The sequence below is a fragment of the Mus caroli genome, chromosome 7, assembly GCF_900094665.2.
Source record: "Mus caroli chromosome 7, CAROLI_EIJ_v1.1, whole genome shotgun sequence".
NCBI classification, from domain to species: Eukaryota; Metazoa; Chordata; class Mammalia; order Rodentia; family Muridae; genus Mus; species Mus caroli.
The window spans coordinates 76847177-76868928 of NC_034576.1; the positions used below are offsets into that span (position 1 = coordinate 76847177).

General features: G+C 46.3%; 1 protein-coding gene across 2 annotated transcripts in view; it reads right to left on the minus strand.

Annotated features, from left to right (window-relative positions):
* Slco3a1 (solute carrier organic anion transporter family member 3A1) overlaps positions 1 to 21752 on the minus strand; it is a 283764-nt gene that overhangs the window by 72291 nt on the left and 189721 nt on the right. For both annotated transcript variants that reach the window (XM_021167572.1, XM_021167570.2), the window contains exon 3: positions 8005 to 8103. In XM_021167572.1, coding sequence (XP_021023231.1) covers positions 8005 to 8103 — 99 coding nt within the window. The remainder of the gene's footprint in view (positions 1 to 8004; positions 8104 to 21752) is intronic.

Here is a 21752-nt window from a genome sequence, read left to right on the forward strand (position 1 = left end):
CATGTGCTGGGTATGACTGTGCATGTGCTGGGTATGACTGCATGTGCTGAGTATGACTGTGCATGTGCTGGGTATGACTGTGCATGTGCTGGGTATGACTGTGCATGTGCTGGGTATGACTGCATGTGCTGGGTATGACTGACTGTGCATGTGCTGGGTATGACTATGCATGTGCTGGATATGACTGACTGTACATGTGCTTGCTAAGACTGTACATGTGCTGGGTATAACTGTACATGTGCTGGGTATGACTGTACATGTGCTGGGTATGACTGTGCATGTGTTGGATATGACTGACTATACATGTGCTTGCTATGACTGTACATGAGTTTGCTATGGCTGTACATGTGCTTGCTATGACTGCACATGTGCTGGGTAAGACTGTGCATGTGTTGGGTATGACTATACATGTGCTGCGTATGACTGTACATGTGCTAGGTATGACTGTGCATGTGTTGGGTATGACTGACTATACATGTGCTGGGTATGACTGTGCATGTGCTGGTGTGTGGTTCCTGGGTTTCTTCTTCCCAGGAGGACTACATTAATGAAACGTTCCTATTGACCAGCTGCAGATACTCGACAGGAACAAGATTAAAATTCTACCGCCCTGAGCCACACATTAGGGGACATGTTTGTTACTGTAGCATGGTCAAGCCTACCCCAACTAGTACGAATGTCTTGGGGGACAGACATTTGTAGCGATGGCAGTCCTGGAGAGACCTAGACAGAAAAAAAGTACTGTTTCAGGTTGGAATGGGGCAGTAAAGCTTGAGAATCTATTTTTCTATCTGGTTCTAGTTCCTGTATTGACTTTTCAAGCTTGTTTTCAGTCTGTTTGAAGGTGGCTGCTGGTGAGATGTCCAGAGCAAAACTGAAAAGCACCAATCACTCTCGTTTACTCAGACACATCAATATACCAATGACATAAGAGTGGGACGGTGACTCAGGCCGAGGAGAAGCAGGTTGACAGAGAAAGGCCACTTGCTTACCCTTGGATACTCCAGGTGCTTAGGGAAAAAAGGATTTTCATTTTCAAGGGGGTTCTGTCAGTCAAAAGGGAGAGACTTTGAAAGAAATGAAGCCTCACCAAAATCTTCTATCTGTGCCTGTGTGGGATATGTCTGTCAGGAGATGGGACACAGTTGAGATTGTCTTTGCAAGTGTCTCAGACACGCATACTGACTCTCCCTCCTTAGAAGACCCATTTCTTTATTTGTGTGTGCATGCATGTTTTATGTGTGTTTTTTATTTTTTATTTTTTTGCATGGGCCCAAGGGTGTGTCCATGCCCCCATGGAGTTCAGAGCATGATAACCACACATCTTCTTCTGTTGTCTTCTGTACTTTATTGCCTTGAGACGGGGCCTCACACTGACCTGGAAGCTTGCTGCTTTGGCTGGGCTGGCTGGCTATCATGCTCTGGGGATCTGTCTGTCTGTCACTGCCCTCCAATACTGGGGCTTTAGGCATTGTGTAGCTTTGCCTGGCTTTTACACACGGGCGCTGGGGATTCCAACTCAAGATCTTCAGCTCACATAGAAAGTCTTCTACCCACTTAGCCATCTCTCCTAACCCAGCAAGTGGCTTAGGCCTACTTGTGTCCTGTTTTGGCATCTGGACTCTGGGTTGCTTTTATTGTTTTTTAGTTCTGTTGAACAAAGGAAGCAAGATGCTAACAGTTGTTTGTCACCTCTGAAAAGAGCAAGTGACTACAAGGAGCCTATCAGGGCTCTGTCCCCATTTCCAAGGTAAAAAAGAAGAAAATCAGACGAAGCAGGCTGAAGCCAGCACACATCTCATTAACAGGCCTACCCATGAGACTGTGAGAACTCTGGCTCAAAGCAAATTGGGGACAGTCCCTTCTTTCTCTTGGGCCATACTAAAGGCCATTATGGCTCTCCGGGCATTTTTAAGTTCATGTGCCTATTTGCTTAAAGTATATCAGACTTTTGCTATGGGACTCAGGAATTTCAAGAGTATCATTAAGTGACAAACCTAATTAGAAAGTGGAGGTGGTGAGGGTGTGGGACATTCCATATCCCAGCCATCCAGCTAATGAGTCCACCAAACTGAAGGAAGCTGGCTGCGGCGCTAGTCCTCTCAAAAAGCAGAGGAGGAAGCCTAGCTGGTGACCTTTTCCCATAAGCACATGGGCTATAGCATCTTGTTGCAGCTACCAATGCCATGCAGCTGTCTGCAGGGCCAGCTGGTGTGCGCGTGACTCTCGACTAGTGTCCACACGTGTGCTGGTGATGTTCAAACAACTAGGGAAAGATCCATGGGAGGGAGTAAACTTGATTAAGTACAGGTTTCAGGGAGGCAAATTGCTAGGCTGAGAGAAAGAGTTGAGAATCAGGGCTGCTGAAAGCATGCTGGATCCCTTGGTAACTGCAGACGCTAGTAGACTTCTCAGACGCTCCATAATATGTAACCTTTATAGCACGCTTCCTATATTCAAGACATTGTCTGGGTTGAATGTGTAGTTTTCTTGCATTATTCACACACAGTCTCAAGGAGGAATGGCTGCCCCAGGATCACAGAGCTCATGGAGTATGATCTGGATTCACAGGATTCTAGACTCTCAGGGCACACAATGCCTTATCAAATACAAGCTACACTTCCCGACAAGGTCCCAAGTTCCCAACAAGACAGCACAGGCACACCTTTAATAACTGTTTAATTGTGGCAGCTGCTGTTCCTAACTCTCCCTGTAATAAACCCACACGGCTGATGCTGGTCGATTCAGTGCTTGGGGGTACACCCTGAAACCGAGCCCTGTCTTCAGGGTTCTGAGTTCATGGTCAAACTTTAGTTTCCACAAGACATTCTGAAGAGAGATCTCTGCAAGTCTTATCCCTTCTTCCCCCAGCCCTCACAGGATGGAGCAGTGGAGCCACACAGGATCAAACCCAGATGAAAGGCCAGCCATGGAGTCCCGGGCCTAAGCCTAACCAGATGAGCCTCTGGTGTCTACCTCCACCCCCTCATGGGGCTCTTCTCCTAGACTGCTGGCTCATTCCTGCAAGTAACCTGCTCTCCTGCTCCCACAGCTGCACTGACTCCCAGGACCCAGGCAAGCCTCCTTTCTCTTGGCACTGTTGCTTCCTTAGCAACCTCCGGGTCAGGGGAGAGTATACTTTCCTTCCATTTGTCCCACAGTACGGACCTTCCGTAGACACCTTTGCCACCTCCACATAAATTCCAGGGAAGGCAGGGATTGCTTTCCCTGCATGCTCCCCAACCCCAGATTCCAGAGATGCATGTGGCCCTAGACATACAGGCATATTCATGTAGAGTATAACATTTGTATATGGCGGGCAGCCCTAAAGAAGAGCTATTCTTAGGACCCTTAAAGGACATAGAAATCCTGCCTCAAAATACAGCCAAATGCACCCAGGCACGACTAGGTTCTGCCACAAGGGCAGAAACAATGAAAATTGCTTGGAAAGGAGATTTTCCTGGCTGAGTCCCTAACAGAACTAGTGGTGCTCTTCTGCCCTCTAGTGATGATAATCAGCACTGACCTTCATGTACCTTCAAGAAGCAGTGGGACTCACAGACATCCTCTCTTAGCAAAGGTTCTCTGGTCACCTTGTGCTCAGGAAGGCTGCCATCCATAAGACATCGAGACAGTAAGGAAAAGTGTCCGTCTGAGGTGTACACAGAGGTATTAATGCCAATCAAAGGTGGAGGAGGTCGCTTAGCTTCTCACAGGGCTTAGGGGACAAGAAGAGATGATGACAATTCTAAGGGGTCCTTAGTGCTGTCATCCTCTTGGCAAGCTGAGGGCCTGTAGGTGACAGGCTAAGCGCTCCCAGCTGCCATTCTATCCATGGTTTCTGCAGGCACTGAGAAAGGAGGCTCTTTCATGAAGTCTGGGAGAGAGGATCATGAGTGGGAAAAATCTGCCACATGGCACAGGAGACTTGGTTTGTATACAGATGTGCCTCCACTGGTCGGGTCCCTCCCCTTCCGGATCTGAGATCCAGGCTCCTCCCCTTCAGTACCTGAGATTCAGGATCCTCACTAATTTGATGAAAGATCTGAAAGAGTGTGCCACCCAAGGTTCTTTCTGGCTCAGAAATTCTGGTCACCCCCTAGGCCTCACTTTGATGGGTCACTCCTGATATGGCCAATACAAAACATATCACACATCGCTTTCCAAGGCAGCTTTCCCAAGAAGCTTCCAGTCTCCTCCAGCCCCTGGCTGCGCCTGGAGAGTGCTGCCTTTGGCACACCAGTTGGAGCTAGCTTTTCTGTCTGCAGGAGATGGCAGCTGACTTTTCATTGAGCGTCCCTTAGCAGTCCATCCTTGCTTGCTAGAGTGGACTTCAAAGGGCCAGGCAGCTGGAAGACAGGGGCATTTCATCCCTTCCTGTTCAGGCCTAGCACTTGGCAGGAATAAATAAGGCTGCATCTGATTTTATTTTCTACTTGGAAATTTGTAACATCATTAGAGACAAGTAAATATATCAGTGGGATTAATGGACTGAATCAGAGAGCAACTTGATTGGATTTAAGACCACATTATTTCTTTGGGGTGAATTAGTAAATTTAGCACTGTCAAGAGATGATGGATTGGGAACCCGGGGACTGAGAGTTCTTATTGATCTGGAGAACAGATCAGCCCAAGAAAGCAGCATCAGCTTTCCCCTCCCCCATCTGCCTGCAGGGAGAGGAGAGGAAGGGAATAAGGCTTTGTTACTGATGAAACTATGTAGAAATCCCGTGTTCTCTTTCAGGCAGTGGCCACAATAGTTGTAAACATAAGGCTGTTAACAGATCTCGGCTGATGCCCTTATGATGTTCCATAGACCCAAAGAGGCCTTTCTGGAGTAGGTGTGGCATTTTTGTAGGAGGTCTGTCACTGGGCTTTGAGGTCTGAGAAAATTAAGCCAGGCCCAGTGGCTCAGTCACTTCCTTCTGTCTGTGGATCCAGAGGGAGAGCTCTCGGCTACCTCTCCAGCACCATGTCTGCCTACATACAGCCATGCTTCCCGCCATGACAATGATGGACTAAATCTCTGAACTGTAAACCAGCCCTAATGAAATATTTTCCTTTATGAGAGTTGCCATGGTCATGTTAACTTTTTACAGCAACAGAAACCCTAACTAAGACACCCCCAAATCCCTGCCTCCACCTGGAATTCATATTCTTATATCCACCTTAACCATGGCTCTGTGTAACTGGCTCTTTTCCAGGAAAGAATGATGCAGACATTACATGCTGTCAGGAGGATTGGTGACAGACTCCTGTAGAGAGGACCAGGAGAGTCAGCCTGGCCACCACTGCATGGACTCTGAGGTGGATCCTTTCCTTTTCGGTCTGCAGACTTGGTTACACCCCACTAAAGCTGCTCCTGAGTCCTAGACCCACTTTAGAACTGTGAGACAGCAGCCAGGTGTGGTGGCACACGCCTTCCAGCACTTGGGAGACAGAGGCCTATCTCAGTGAGTTCGAAGCCAGCCTGGTCCACACAGTTCCGGGACAGCCAAAAACCAAAAGAAAAAAGAAAAAAAAAAAAAAAAGGTTAGCTATGAGAGGAGGTGTTTCCTTCATGGGTAACTTTACATACGACTCTACATATGTTATAGACTTGTGCTGGTAGTGATCAGGATGTATTACTTCTGATCACAGACTTTAAGGACCAGTGTATAATGTCCTGCCTGGAAATTATAAACACTGGGATCAGGATAAACATCTGTGGGTCTGGGCCCCAAAACAGCCATGGTGAGCTAAGTCCCACCTCTTTCCAACACCAATCTGTGTTGAACAGGTTATCTACCAAATTAATTTTCAGCATATCCAAATCAGTAAAATGTGAGGACTATTTGTCACCACAGAGCAGCCATGATGGTCAAGCCCTTTTGCCAGTGGAATGTGCCAAGGGCGGGGGTGGAGGGTGTGTGAGGGTGTGTGTGTGTGTGAAAGCCTCTGGGTATACCCAAGAGGGATTATGTATTAATTGAGGTGGGAAGATCCACCCACTTACCCACTGCAGGTAGCAGCATTACCCTGGTTGGGTTTTTGGAATGACTAAAAAGAATAAATTTGTGATGCTTTTCTGCCCTCTTGTGGTAAGAGGAAGCAACAACTCTCAAGTACCTAAAGGAAAGGAGGACTAATAGAAATGGATTATTATTTTGCTGTAAAGAAAAGTGAAACGTGGATAAATGGACAGAGCCGGGAGTGAGGCAACCCAAGCCCAAATAAGACAGATATATTCTTTCTTGTATGTGAGTGCTAGGTTTGAAAGCTGGAATATGTGTGTTTAGCTCATAGAAGAATAAAAATTAGAGAAGACCCTGGGGGGGGGGCGTTCCAAGGGATGACACGTTATTTGCTGGGCATGACAAGGCTGTTGTACACTCAAACTCAGTAGCTGTGATAGTGTAATAAGACATGCACAAGATCAGGGCAGGCAAAATCCCAGCATGGACTGGGGATGCTCACGATGCTCTGTTCTTAGCTGAGCAGCTACTGGCAACTAATGGTGGCTGGGGAGGAAGAGTAAGTTTTCATCATGTATGTGGCCCCACAAGGCTACTCATGCTCCCGCAAGTGGTCCTACACTCATGCACATTCAAGCAGCATTAAGTAGACTTGGAGAGAGAGAGAGAGAGAGAGAGAGAGAGAGAGAGAGAGAGAGAGAGAGAGAACATGAAGTTTGGAGAGAAAAGTAAATATGGGAGAAATTGGAGGAGAGGGAATGGGGTGGCTTTGATCCATCCATACACTATATCCACGTATGAAATCCTCAATTAAAAACACCCTGTTACCATGATGGCAGAAACCCACGGAAAGCTAAGTAGTCCATTGCTCTTCCCCTCCTGACTATGGCTGCAATGTGCTCCGCAGCCTCACACTCCAGCTGACACGTCCTCACCACTGCGGTGGACTTCTCAGAGTTATAAACCAAAGTAAAGTTTTTCTCTCCTAAAATATCAAGCGTCTTAGTTTGCTTTCCTGTTGCAGAGACAAAATACTTTGACCTCAAACAAAACAAAACAAATCTGGGAGGAGAGGGTTTATTTCATCATATATTTAGTGATGATCTATCGTTGTCATTAAAGAGAGAAGTCAGGTCAGGAATTTGAGGCAGGAACCTGTATGCAAGAACCTGGATGCAGGAGTTAAAGCAGACAGTATGGAAGAATGCTGCTATTGGTTCATACCCAGGACCACACCCAGTTATCTTTCTTATAGGCCCACCTACATAGGGAATGGTACTGCCCACAGTGGGCTGAGTTTTCCTATATCAATTAGCAATCAAGAAAATGCCCCACAGACACGACAGGTTGTAGGCCAATCTGATGGAGGCAATTTCTTATTGGAGGTCCACTTTCCCCACGTGTGTCAAGTTCACAACCAAGATTAGCCATCATGTGAGGTATTTGGTCACAGCAGTGAGATATGTAACTAAGAGCAATATCATTTACTCAGACAGCCACACGGTTTAACTGCAGAATCACAGATGTGAAGCCCAGAGCTACTGAGAAACATATGTCCTCTTCTAATTAAAAGCACAGCAAGCTTTGCGTAAGATGCTTTTGTTTTGATTTGTATTTTGCACGTGTGTGTGTGTGTGTGTGTGTGTGTGTATACCTTAAGGAGATGTAAAATGGGGCCCTGTGGCGAAAGTTGGGTTGCTGTGATGTGCCTTTGAAGAGGATATGGGGACCCTGGTGTTTTCATCTTTCCTCCCTTCACAGCCACCATGTGGTAACTGGCTTTGCTCTACCTTGTGCTCTCTGTAATCAAGTGATATCTTACCAAAAGGCCCCCAAAACAACCAAATGTGGACCCTGAAACCATGAGCTACAATAGTCCTTTATTGGTTTTGACTTGATTGTCTCAGTCATAGATGTCACAGAAATAAAAAGCTGAGCAACACAAGAATGTTGCTTAGTGGGAGGGTCTTAAATAGTCACAGGCTGAAGACTCCTTTATAAGGATGGAAATGCTTGTAAGGGTGCTTAGCAACCATGATCTGCTCCTTACTTGTGTCGATGAAGACCGCATCCACATAGATCTTGGTACAGAAAGAGCCCAGAATAAATCCACAGGCTGGTCCAAATACCAGCATCGTGAACAGGATTCCTGAAAGAAGAAAACAAAAGGTTAGGTTAAAACATAGAAGCCCTTCAAGGAGCAAAGTCCACAAAGGTTAAAGAGAGAATGTTATACCGGCCAGGTAAGATACCTGGTTATTATAAGTGACATCACAAGGAGTCTTTCATCTTCGAGAACTCCATGCAAATACTCTTTATCAGGGTAGAATTCCACAGCGTTTTGTTTGTTCTAGGCTTGATTTTGGATCATGTGTGGCTATATGCACGTGAGTGCTGTGGCTTCAGAGTCTGGAAGAGAGGGCATTGAATCCCCTGGGCTGGAGTTAGAGGTGGTCTGAGCTAACTGATGGGCATCCTGGGAACAAACTTGGATCCTCTATAAGAGACCTTTTACATACACACATGCATATTGTTTACAACTGAGCCATCTCTCCAGCCTGTCTACAGAATCTGATATATTTCTTTAACAGGATATTCACAGCCACCTCCTCCAATTTCTCTTACCTTTAGAGGATTTTGTATCACACCAATCAGAAATACTAAAATAATCCAAGCCTATCATTCGGTAGTGTTTCTGCCACTAAGAAGGGGAGGAGTGCTTGAGAGACGGCTCAGTCGGCAATGTACCTCCTATATAAGTATAAGAACTGTCACTTGGCTTCTTAGCACTCACATATGAGCCTACCATGGCAGCCAGAGTGTAACCTCAATATGAGGAAGGGGGAGACATAAAGGTCACTGGAGTGCCTTAGTCACCTAACTTAGTTTTGGGGGACTGTGAGAGGCAGCCTGGTTTCTGGTTGAGCTAGGTTTAAAACCCCAGTGACACACCAGGTGACCGTAGCATGCAAGAGACGGTAGGCATTTTGCCATGTTCCTAGATCCCAGGCTCCTGACACGAGGCCACAGCTCCATAGATCTGTGGACATCAGTCATGTAAGGGCAATGCCCCAAGCCCCTCCACAGGTAGAGGACATGACTACAGATCACTTAGCCTCAAGACAGATCTCCATTTTAATGAGGCACCTAAAGGCCTGAAGGGCTTAGACAATTAAGCTCCCCTTCCCAGACACTCCTCCCTGCAAAAGGTATTTAACCTCAGGCCCACCCTGAGAAAGCGGGGTATGGTTTTACTCATCACAACTCCCAGCCATGACAATAAATGCTTTAAAACCATGGACTGCCTCTTCTCATTGGAACCCACCATGGGGAGCAATGGAATAGGCCTTTGTTTAAAGAGCTGACCTTCTAATCTCCAGCAGGAGGCCTCTCTGTGCTCCCAGTCACAGATTCCATCAAGCCAAGCATGGAGCAAGTCAAACACTCTCTCCTCCCCTCAGGAACCAGGCAGAGCTCTCTTCCCTGCCCTTTTCCCTTTGGCTACTGGCAAGATCCAGCCTGATGGCTCCCACTCCGTTCTCAGCTCTTCCACAGCATCCAGTGGTGTCAGGAATGCCCAAGAGTCTGAGAACCTGTTACCCTCGACCTTCATGCAGGTCCAGGATCCCTGAGCCAACTCCAGCCTGCGGACCTCAGACTGCACTTCCCCACCCCTGGAGTGGGGTCCTGCAGCTTCTCACAGACCAATGCTTGCCCAGAGTCAGCGTGGGATGTGCACAGTCAAAACTCCTGCATCCTACCTCCATGAGTGACCCTAGCCCTGTGGGGGATCACACACAGCATATCATTTGAATCCACAAGCTTAATTGGTTCAGTGATCTTGGTTCAGTGATACACCATGGCTTAAAAAAATAAAGCAGAGCAACCAGGGAAGCCACCTGATAGCAGCATCTAGCCTCCATATGCACACACACACACACACACACACACACACACATATAGCAGCATCTAGCCTCCATATGCATACACACACACACACACACACACACACACACACACACATATATATAGGCACTTGTACCTATACATGGGCATTCTCCTCCCTATATGCACATACACTCTACACACAGAGACACATGAGCACATGTGTGCACACACACAATGAATTTTGAAAGAATTTTTACAACTTTTATTTTTACATTCATTTTAGCTATTCTCTCTCTCTCTCTCTCTCTCTCTCTCTCTCTCTCTCTCTCTCTCTTCTGGAAAGATTCCAGGCACTAACAGAAACTCAAGCATTCTTAGGAAGTGAGTATGGTCTAATCCACAAAGTGTTTTCAAATGAAACTAAATATTTACAATTTCTAAATATAATAAATATCAAAATCCACACAAGAGTATACGTGGACAAGAAGTGACTAGACAGTGGACAGTTTCAGTTTTGCCATTTCCCGCCCCTCCCCCCCCCCCCCCCCCCCCCCCCCGTGGTGGAATTACTGTTGTCACTGTGGTTATGGTTGTTTAGGAAGCAAGCCTGCTTGTGACACTTGATAGTGTGACAGGCCTTGGCTGTGTATTTAGTTGCTTGGCAAGTATAATACACAGGCTTTGCATAAAATGTTTGGATCACACTTGGAAAAAAGCACCGAGCCTAAACTCACTGGCTGTAACTACTTAACTAAACTGTTGGCTTCAGAGCACTTTCTAAGCACTGATCATCTCCAGCCCTTGCTGATGAATAATTAAGTAGCAATCCTTCATTGACAAAGATATTCATCCAATGACTATCCGGAGCAATGGGTGCTACTGGGTCTATGTGGGAATCAGTGTCGCAATGGGAACCTAAGCTCACAGGAAGACACATTTGTCTACCGACTGGTTCCTTAGGAGGTGGGGCTCAGAGCACATGGTTCACTGGGGGTGTGCATTATATAGCTTCATTTTATCCCCAATCCTTCTTAGTCACTCCACTTCCTGCCCACCATGAAGCCTGCAGCTCTGCTGTGGCCTTCTGCTGCAGCACAGGCCTGGAATCAATAGAGTCAGGTGACCATGGACCTCTGAAAACATCAGCCAGGATAAATTTTTTGTCCTCTAAGTTGTCTCTCTGGGTGTTTCGTCATAGCAATGTAAACTGGCTATTGAATTTACAAGCTCCTTCCATGAGCCAAGTGCTAACCTTAGGGTTGGAGACTCAGCACTGGACTTCAAAGAGTTAAGAATCCTGGTCTTCACAGAGCTTTCTGACATACAGAAGGAACCAAAAACACAATTTCAGAAGCCACAGACCCAAGTTCAAGTGTTTCTAAGTGTTTGGCAAAGGACACTGGGTCTTTACAAGTAGGGACCCAGAGCCCCAAAGCAATCACTTGACTTTGGCCTATAGACAGTAAGACAGACACAATGAAAAATAATGTTTTGTATCATAACAATAGGCTGCCAGTAAGAAATTAATCTGTTTCAAAATACTCTAAGGACAGCCACAGACCCTAGATCTCACAGTGACTCTTATTTAAGGGGGAAGTTTCAACAGGGAAAACATGTTAGCTTTGTAAAGGAATAATACACACATGATGAGCACGTTGGCCCGCTTTGTCACAGTGCAGATAGATTCTGATAGTTGAACAAAGAGTGGAATGTGTGCAAGCTGATGTGCGCAAGCTGATGTGTGCGAATGTGTGTGTGTGTGGCTCTTCCTCAGAGAAATGTCACAGTAAACCAACAGCAAGAAGGTTTTGAGAGGTTTTCTACGGATAGCCCGACAGTACGATGTGAGAAGGGCCCTTTACCATATGGAGCCCCAAGATCTCGGATGGAGCAGCCTTGAGACAAGGCTTCCCCTGCGTCCTTAGGGAAAGTATAAGGTGCATAAGGATCTCACAGAAAGTTTCTTCTGAATCTGTCCCCAGCTCTCCTTGTCATCAAGCTATGGCTTTGTTTGTTTATTAGCAAAGTGCCTGGAAATGTTCTGCCTGAGAGATAAGAGGAACTATCCCTGTGTCGAACAGTTCCTGGTCCAGAGGGAATTTTTGTTGTTTGTTGCTGTTGTTTTCACATTTGTGGCTCAAGGGTGCCCTCTGCTGTCTGCTTGGTTTATGTACACCATAGTAAGGGCATGCTGAGGAAGAACTTGAGAAAGGAAGCCAGGAAACCACAAATCCAGAGTTGTCCTTTTTGTTTTTTTAAACTACCCTGAATAACCCAAACCACTTTACATCCCTACACCCCCATAATCTATTCAACCTACTGCGGATAGATGCACTCTCAAATGTTCCCTCATTTGTCTGCAGCATGTAGCTAAACACATCACAGGCAAAGGGCCAGAAGCAGGGCTTTCCGGTCCATTAAGGGGTTCTTTAACGAGTGAGTGTTGGATAGCCAAGACCGAAGCCCCAGAGCTGCTATTTTCTATCCTCATCAGTGTTTATTTACCTCTCTGAAGTTACCTGTCAAGAGCAGTGGGACCCTTGCTTTCTAGTAGCAATAGACTTTCAAGGAGGAAGCAGTGTTCCAGGAGGGAACGGAGGTCGCTGGAGGTTGCTGAAGCTGTGACCTCCTGAAACTTAGTGTACAGCTGCAGCTGCCAAATAGGGACCCGAGGGAGGACCCTGAACTCACAGGACACTCACTGGACAGTAACTTTTATGCATATATATCTGTGTCTGGGTGTATGTATGTGAACCACATGCATGCAAGTGCCTGAGTAGGCCGGAAGAGGGCATCAGATAACCTGCAGCTGGATTTGGAGGTGGTTGTGAGTCACCAACCATCCTGCATGGTTGGAACCAAACTCAGATCCTCTTCAAGAGCAAGTGCTCCTGACTTCGGAGTCAGTTTTCCCAAGCCATGGTTTCAGCTATGGGCTCACACTACTCCGCTCTATGATCCCCAACTTTTTCCTTTGGTTTTTAGCATAATAGATTTATTCTTCTACTTTTGAGATTATAATCCCTCCTTTTACTTCTTCCCATCTAGCTCTCCCATATGCTCCTTCCTTGATCTTCTCCAAATTCACGTCTTCGTTATTTTTCATTAATTGTTGTTGTCCTGTGGGGTTTGTGTTTCTGTCTCTCTGTGTGTATGACTTCCCGTCTTTGAGAACTGAGTTTCCTATAGCTTCTAGGAGGGAACGCACTTGTGGAAATCAGTTACGGATAGGAAATAAAGCTAGCAGTGCCTGCACTTCTCTTGGCTCCGAGAAGCTATGTGGCTCCCCAAATTGTTAGAGCTGAGGAGGATTATTAAGGAATATTTTTCTCAAAGTATGTATACCAATTTTCAAGCAATTATTACGTTGTTTGGATATATACAGTTAGTAAGCAGTTTGAACATAACCATGTAGCAAAAAAACCTTTTTGTTACATTGTTTTCAGATTCCAAGTTCTGTCATACATATATGTCACACACACACACACACACACACACACACACAAAGACAATAAAATGGTAAATGAGGGAGGTTTAGGAGATAGATGTGAATTATCTTGATTCATGCACAGAGGATGGCAGTATTCTGGTCTTGCCAGGCTAACCCTAATAGGAACCATAGCAAGTCTCAAGGAAACAATGCCCAGGGACACCTCTTGACACCTCCTGCTTTGAATTTTTCAAATTTATACCAGCCACCCAGGGCCTGGGGAAGAAAGAGGAATGGGCTAAGAGTTTTATCAAGGAAGCGGCTGCCATGTTAGGGAGACTTTTAAATTCTGCTTGTCAATTAGCAGTGTGGACTGGCTACAACCCTCATGGCAGGTGCTGTGCCAGGAACTGGGGCTATGGCAGTGAACAAAACCAACATCTTGGTCCTCGTGAGGCTTGTATTCTAGGAGATGCAAGTCCACAAACCAACATAGACACCGTCTTCTTTTAGTAGCAGTTTAAGACAAGAATATGTAATTGCAGCTAGGGCAAACGGTCTCAGGGGCAAGCTTTTTGTTGCTGTTTTAAGAAGGCAAAATTAAGGCCCCCAAAGATGTCTACAACTCTCATCCTCAAGGGTATTATGGAAGCAGGTGGATGGAACTAAAGCTGTCAATAAGGTAAATAGTGTGTGTGTGTGTGTGTATGCATGTGTATGTGGGTACATGTGCTTTTAGAGGCCAGAGGTTCATGTTGGGTGTCTTTCTAGAATATTCTATACCTTACAGAGATGGACCTCTCATTAACCCTGGAGGTCCCTCATTCAGTCAGTCTAGCCAGCCAGTGCTCTGTAAGGACTGAGATTATATGTGGATTATATGAGTAAGTGCTGCTCATTGAGCACTGAGATTATATGTGGGCTGCACGTCCACAGTGTTGGGGATTAGAGCCCTGGGAGATGATTTTACTGCTAAGAACTCTCCCCAGCTCTAATCAGGCAATCATTTTGCTTTGTTGTTCGAAACAGGGTTTCTCTGTGTAGCTCAGGTTATCCTGGAACTTGCTTTATAGGTTGGCTTCGAACTCAGAGATCCATCTGCACTTGCCTCTCAAGTGCTGACATCAGAGGTGTGTGCCATCCCCAACCAAACTAGGTGATCTTCAAAAATAACAGCAGATATTGGGTTACTGTATACTATATTATTATATATTAATAGATATAATTACATATGTAGTATAATACATACATACCCACATGCCTGAAGGTAATTGTAAAGGACCTTCAGATGTGGAGGGTACCAAAGAGTTAGGTCAGGAGCCACCACAATGGACCAGAGAAAGGGCATCAAGGAAAGAAGCCCACCACCCACACTGGGTTTGAAGGGGTGAGAGAGACATTAGTCAAGAATATGAGCATTCTCCAGAAATCGACAAGACCAAAAATTAAAAGAAAATAGATTGCCCCTCCACGAAGGATTTCAGTCTGGCTGTCTTGATTTTCATGACCCATTATGGACTTCAGATCTCCAGAAGTGTAAGATAATCACAGTGCATGAAGTCACTCTGGCTATGGGATATTATAGGCATGCAAAGTGATCACACCGGTAAAACTTTGCCACTATCTAAAAACAGTAGGCGATAAATCAGCCTTTTGACTTGTGGCTCTCGCTCTCAGGAAGTATTGCATAAAAAGTGTCCCCATGGGCTGGAGAGATAGCTCAGCAGTTAAGAACACTGACTGCTCTTCCAGAGGTCCTGAGTTCAATTCCTAGCAACAACACGGTAGCTCACAACCATCTGTAATGGGATCTGATGCCCTCTTCTGGTGTATCTGAAGACAGTGACAGTGTACTCACATACATTAAATTAATTAATTAATTAATTAAAAAGTTAAAAGAAAAAAGTATATCCATGTGTACTAGGGGACCTACCCAACAATGCTTGTAACAGCACTCTGTAAGACCCCAGACCTGAAAATAAAATCTGTGCTCAGATAACCTGGGGTCTCTACAGTCTGGCATTTTTATGCAGCAAAAACCACCGATCACTTACAAGGATGACCACTGCCAACAAATCACAGTAATTATGGACAAATCTTAAAGAAGACAATTGAAGACAATTGAGTCTAAGTCTGTATGTCCGGATCCAAGGTGGCAAAATGAAATTAGTGAGCTGTCACTATGGAGACAGGCTATGCTGGAGGCCAGGGAAAGAAATCTTACAGAATCATTATTACCATTGCTACAGTTTTTATGAGGACACGCATGCGCCATGGCACGTGTATGGCGGGCAGAGGATGACCTCGGGTGTGGGTCTTCATCTTGCCCCTCATTTGTTGTTTTTTTTGCTGTGTTTACTGGGGTAGATGGCCTGTGAGCTTCCAGAATGGTCCTGTTTCTCCTCTTTCCATCTTGTCCTAAATGTGACAAGATTATAATGGTGGTGGCGGCGGTGGTGGTGGTGGTAGTGTGTGTGTGTGTGTTTATTCAGGAGGTCTTCAAGCACTTTATCCATTTCTTTAGCCTCTATTATTATTGATCATATGATTAATAAGCAGGTGGGGTGGGGCTACAAAAGGAGGTATGCCCATACTTTTGATTCTATGTATCATTTACAGTTAAATGAACAATTATTTTTATCATGTGTTTAGTTGGAAATCTGTGTTTCCCATAGGAGAAAATGGCTGTGTACATGTGATTTTGAGTACGTAAGCATGAGCATGTCTGTCACACACACACACACACACACACACACATATGCACACACACCTATCTGTTGAGTACTTCTGTGGCACGCTAAGCACCATGTAATTTCTGCCTGAGATCTCAAGATTCCTTTAACATCATAGTCAGCTGCCCTCATTCAGATTTACCCAAGGAGATGTGCAGGTCACAGAATCTCAGCTGCTTCGTCCCTGACTTGTGACTTCTTGATGTCAGCTTTACACCAAACCCTCTGCAGAACTGGGTTTCCAGGGAGCTCACACATGCAGAAGGAAGACTGAGGCCAAATCAACCCCCAAACTTTGCTGCAAAAAGGCAGCTGTTTAGATGCAAAAGGCATTTGCAAGGATCTCAGACTAACTGGATCTGCACAAACACAAGAGGAAGGAGGCTCTTTCAGCCCCTTCAAAGGCAACTGCTATGGGCCTCAGGGGGTTAGAGAGCAGGCTGTTCCAGTCCAAGGATCACTTTGCTGCTGACAGGCCCAGTAGTTCATCCCTTAGCCTTGGCAGGCTTGACCCTGGCTCAGATGAACAACATCAGCTTCCACTGATGCCCATGGCTTTGCTCTGTGCTAGAAGAACAGAAGGAAAGAGAGCGGGGCCACATTCACACCTTCCCATTTGATGTGTGTATAGATACCCCTACCACACACCTCTCACCAAACCCACCAACTTAGGGCATTGTAGGGGATGGGCTAGACAAGACAGAGACATCATCCTGTGAAGAAAATGGTGACCTTCACTTCTAGCCTTTATCTTTCTCTGTCAGGATGACAGGGGACTTGGTCCTCATTTGAAAGTGAAGGGTGCAGGCTGATCCCAGGTGAGAGCTGATTGCTTTAGAGAATATGGAAAATACAGAAACAGCGCTGTTTTCCTAGTTCATTTTATAATTGCTATACTTGTGACCAATTTCTTTTATCACCATATCCCTCTCTTCAAATCCATACTCAGGGGAGAATGATCGGAGGCTAGATCAACAACAGAGGAGGTGAGCCGGCCAGTGGATTCCAGGACACTGACCTTGGGGCTGGGAGGCCAGGGTCTGGAGTCACCAGCTGTGCAGCCTTGGGGACTCTCCGGCCTCCATACATCTTAGAATGGCTGTGATAAAAGCCCCTGCCTCTCAGGGCTGCGTTTGAGGCTTAAGTGATTAATGAACATCAAAGGTCTTTCACAGTTCCTTTGCATACAGTGAAAGACCTTTGCTACATTTTTATCATGATTGACAAGAAGGCACACGTCAGCATCTCTATTTTCCACAGAGAAACACGGATGTGCATCTAGCTAAGGCCTGCCTGTCTAGTCCTATGTGTAAGCTTCATGTTTATAATGAGTAATTAGAGAAGACTCGTAGAGATTTTCCAGTGACTGAAATCCCAGGAACAAATGAGGAAAGATTCTAAAGACTGTATTTCTTCCTTTCTTTTTAACTGTGTGTGTGTGTGTGTGAGAGAGAGAGAGAGAGAGAGAGAGAGAGAGAGAGAGAGCATCTGCGTATATGATGTATATATGGTGTGTGTATATGTGTGCAAGTGTTTGAATGTGTGAGTACAAACACACACCTGCACACACAGAGGTAGAGGACAGCCCCTTGGGAGTTCACCTCACTGTCTACCTTGTTGGCCACAGGATGTCTTAGTCCTCATTGTGCAGGACAGGAGAGCAGGCCACCAGCTTCTGGGGGATCTCCCTTCTCACCTCAGGACCACTGGAATCTAGCTTAACATGGGTTCTTGCATTCTGCACTAAGGTCCTCACATTTGCGAGGCAAACACTTTTACCATCACCTCTCCGGTCCCTAGAGACTGTGTCTAAAGCACAGACTATTTCAGAGAGTGCAATAGAGTCCAAGGTGCTCATCAAAGGGAAATGCAAGCAGTAGACACTCCTGGCTGTCCTTGAGAAGGTGGCAGGGGAGGAGTTAAAGCCCAGCTTCAGGAGGACACCAAAGGTCAGAGGTCTCACATGACAGCCTTGACTTCTTCACAAAACTGAGACAACACAGGGTGGGGGAAGGGCAGAGCTAAGGGTTCTGTGCTTGATAAAAAAATCTAGTCTTTGAGGGAATGTAGAAGTGCCCTGGAGAGAGATACAGAGATCACTCTCAGAATGTGAAGGCTTCTCTTCTGTGACATCTGGCCTGGTCCATGCTGGCGACTGCTTCTGCCTCTGTAGCAGGAGAGTGGCCCAACTCATCTCTAGTTTGTGTCGTTGTAAAAGTAACGCATTCTGAAAGTGGAACCGCTCTTACCCCGCCATCCTGGAGTGACCACTCCTTCATATAAAGTTGTGGTCAGGGAACCATTCTGAGGGGCATGGCTGAGGAGTAGGATGAGAAAGCAGAAACTCAGAGAGGGGAGGTAGCAGCTCTAAGGACGTCCAGCGTCTCCATGGTGGAGATGGAGATAACCTCAGGTTCTAGGAACTGTCCTACAAAATGCTACCATGACAACATAGAAAGAGGGCTGTTGAGTCAGTCAGACTCAACCGCTTTGGCTCATGCCTCAATTTCTAGATGACCAATAATATCTCAATGCCGCACCTGGGAATAAGAATATCTGCCTTGTCAAATTGGGACTATTAGACACATTGGTGGGTGCACACAACATGACGGATGTCACCTAGAACTGTATCAGGACTGAAGAGATTGGGGAGGATGTCCTGTAGGGCTTCCCCTCCTTAGCGTATGTTTCTGTAGCTGGGCTGCCTTTCTTTTAACTCTGCCTGGTCCCCTCCGGGATGAGGAAACTCAGGCTGACTGTGACTCCTCTCACTAGAGGGCAGCACCAGTCTAGAAAGGAAGGAGCGCCCAGGTTTTCAAGCATCGTCGGGCTCTCTTTGCCAGTAGCCAGTGAAACCCTTGGTGAGAACGTCGCTCTCCTCATCTTACAGTTGCCCTTCTTGCCCTCCATTTATACAGATTTAGCTCTTTGTCTTCCAAACCTCAGGCTGAAAATTCTCCCCTCTTAGGGAGCCTTCTGCATGCAACATGCATGAATAAAACATGATCGGTAAACAGCAGGAAGCCTGCAAGACACACTATACATATTTATCCATTGCTCACTGGCCACAGTCTGACAGCATTTTAACTGATGTGTTCATGTCTGAGGAGGAAGAGGAGGAAGAGGAGGGGAGAAGTCAAGGAGGGATGGCAACCATTTATCCAGCACTTAAGGCACTCCAGAGGGTGCACAATTCATGAAATAAAATTATTGCTATGTAACGTTTATAAAGAAAACACAACACTAACTCGGCTAAAGCCATAGGGCTGTGACAGAGACAGAGCTCATGTGCCTCTTCCGTCAGACTTATCACTAACTTCAAACTTGGTTGTACAGTGGAATCGCCTAGGAAACATGAATACTAATCCTGTAGGCCTGGTCCCTGATGCTGAGGAAGGCAGAGCAGGATGCTGCCGGGGCACTACTCCCCACCTCCGCTTGGACTAGCTACCTTTCTTGTCACCATGACCAAACACCTGACAACATTTATCTTGGCTCATAGTTTGAGGACACACTGTATCTGTCAGGAAAGGACAGTAGTGGGTGGTGGACTCAGGAGCTCACGTCTGAATGGATAGAAAGAAAGAGCAAACAAGAAGATGGCAAGGATATAAAGCCAGATCTGGTGACCTACCTCCCCGAGGGAAGCTCCATCTACCAAAAGTTCTACACCCTCCCAGAACAGTGCCACCTGCTGGAGACTGAGTGCTTACACCCACAAGAATCTGTGTGGGTCACTTCACATGCAAACACAAGAAAATGTAACACTGGGTAACATTTTATCCAGTCAGGTAGAGAACCCTGGGCTTTTGAGGCTGTCCTTGTGGTTCCTCATTGAGCTTTAGCTCCAAGGCAGTGGACGGGATCTAGAAGGCACCTAGTGATAAGAAAGGGCTTGGGCTCTATCTGAGGCTAAGGCAGAGAGGGGGCTGGTCTAAAGCATGGACGTGGGGCGGGGCAGAACCTTAATTCCACTGGCAGCCAGTCAATCATCTCTGTACGCTGCTAGAACTGTGTACACTCTGATGAAAGCATGATGTGGTGCCTGGCACACCTGGTATGGCCTCTAATGCTAGATAGCATGGCCTCAATCAGCTTAGCCCTCAACCCAGGTTTTCTCTATTGGAGGCAGAGTTGAAATCCCACACACCATCCTAAGTCTGCCTTAGTGACTGCCTCCTTTGCTGAATCTCTCTAGGTTCCCTCATTTTTCTTCCCTCCTCTCCTTTGCTTATGGTCTGCCTGGATACAAGACCAAAATTTCTTATTTGGAGCACATCTTAACAATCAGAGACACAGGGAAGGCAGATACCCTAGGTGGTGGTCTTGTTTAAATTATCTTTTCCATAAGAGCAACAGAGCCGGCCACGAGCCTGGGGCAAGGAGCCAATGCCTATTTGCTAAACTACCAGTTGATTGCTAGGGAGCCTGGAGCAGGGGTGAGGTGGGGGGTTGGTGGGGGAGGAAGGAAGCCACATGTTACGGAAAGCAATGTAAGTATGTGGTCAGGGCTCTCCAGGATGGGGAGGATCTGCTGCTGCTATACGTCTACCACGTATAGCAGCTTCTGACTACTTAGGCTTTTCAACCCAGCACAGAGAGACTTCTTTCCTTCCCTCCAGCTTTTATGTTTGTGAGATCACAGGCCTCTTGACTGACTCGCCTCTGGGCACCTGGATGTGATGCATGTACCAAAGAGCTTGAGTCAAAGAACTCTCCTTCACAAGGCTGAGAACATGCTCTGTCTCTATCCTAGAGGCCTTGGGCTATCCTTAAACCCGGAATGATGCCAATGCATTGCCTGGTGATGCAAGAAGCTGCCACTGGTGGGGCAGAGTAGGGAACCATGAAGTCCTATACGCAGGAAGCCCATCCTAATACACAAACGAGAAGGGCATGGAGTCCTGTGTGTGACTTCAGTCACCTTCACAGAGCTTTTCTTTGTAGAGGCACTGAGGTCCTCTTTGGTTTCCCATTGTCCATACCCGCAGCCTTCAGAAGGGGGCAACTGAGAGACAGAAAGACCAAAAGTGGGCCCTTTAGTGGCAAGGCCAATAAGTAGTCTTAGCAGTAGTCAACGAAGCAAAGCAGTGGTCCAGGCTTATCTTGATAGGAGCTGGGCTGCTTCTGCCACATCTGCATATTGATGGGTTGGCTACAAGCTGTATGTCAATGCTAAGCTGTTGCTGCTGTCTACATAGGTTTTCCAACCCAGCAAAGAAAAACTTCTCTCTTTCCCCCTACCTTTCATGACAGTAAGACCACATGCCCCTTAGATGACTGGCCTCCATGTACCCGTGTCAAGGAGATTGAGTCAAATGACTTTCCTCCACAAAGGTGAGAGCATGTCATGGCCCTCTCCCAGAGCCCTTGGGTTCCACATTTTGCATACACCTCAAAATATGACTCTATTTGGAGACAAGCCCTTAAAAAGGGCAATTAAACAAGGTTCATATGATGGGTCCTCCATCCTGGTTACTTTCCATATAAGAGGAGATTTGGACGCACAGAACAACGCCAAGGCCACACACATAAAAGGAAGATTGTGTGAATACATGGACCATCTGCAAGGCAAGGAAAGGGGACTCAGTCTCCACCCTTGCCTATACCTCCATGTTGGAATTCAACCACCAGAACTGTATAAGTAAATGTCTATAATTTAAGTTTATAGTACTATGTCTTAGAGTCCTAGGGGAACTTCCTAGGCTCCAGAAAAGCGGCTTTCCCACCCAAGGTGGCCATTTCTCT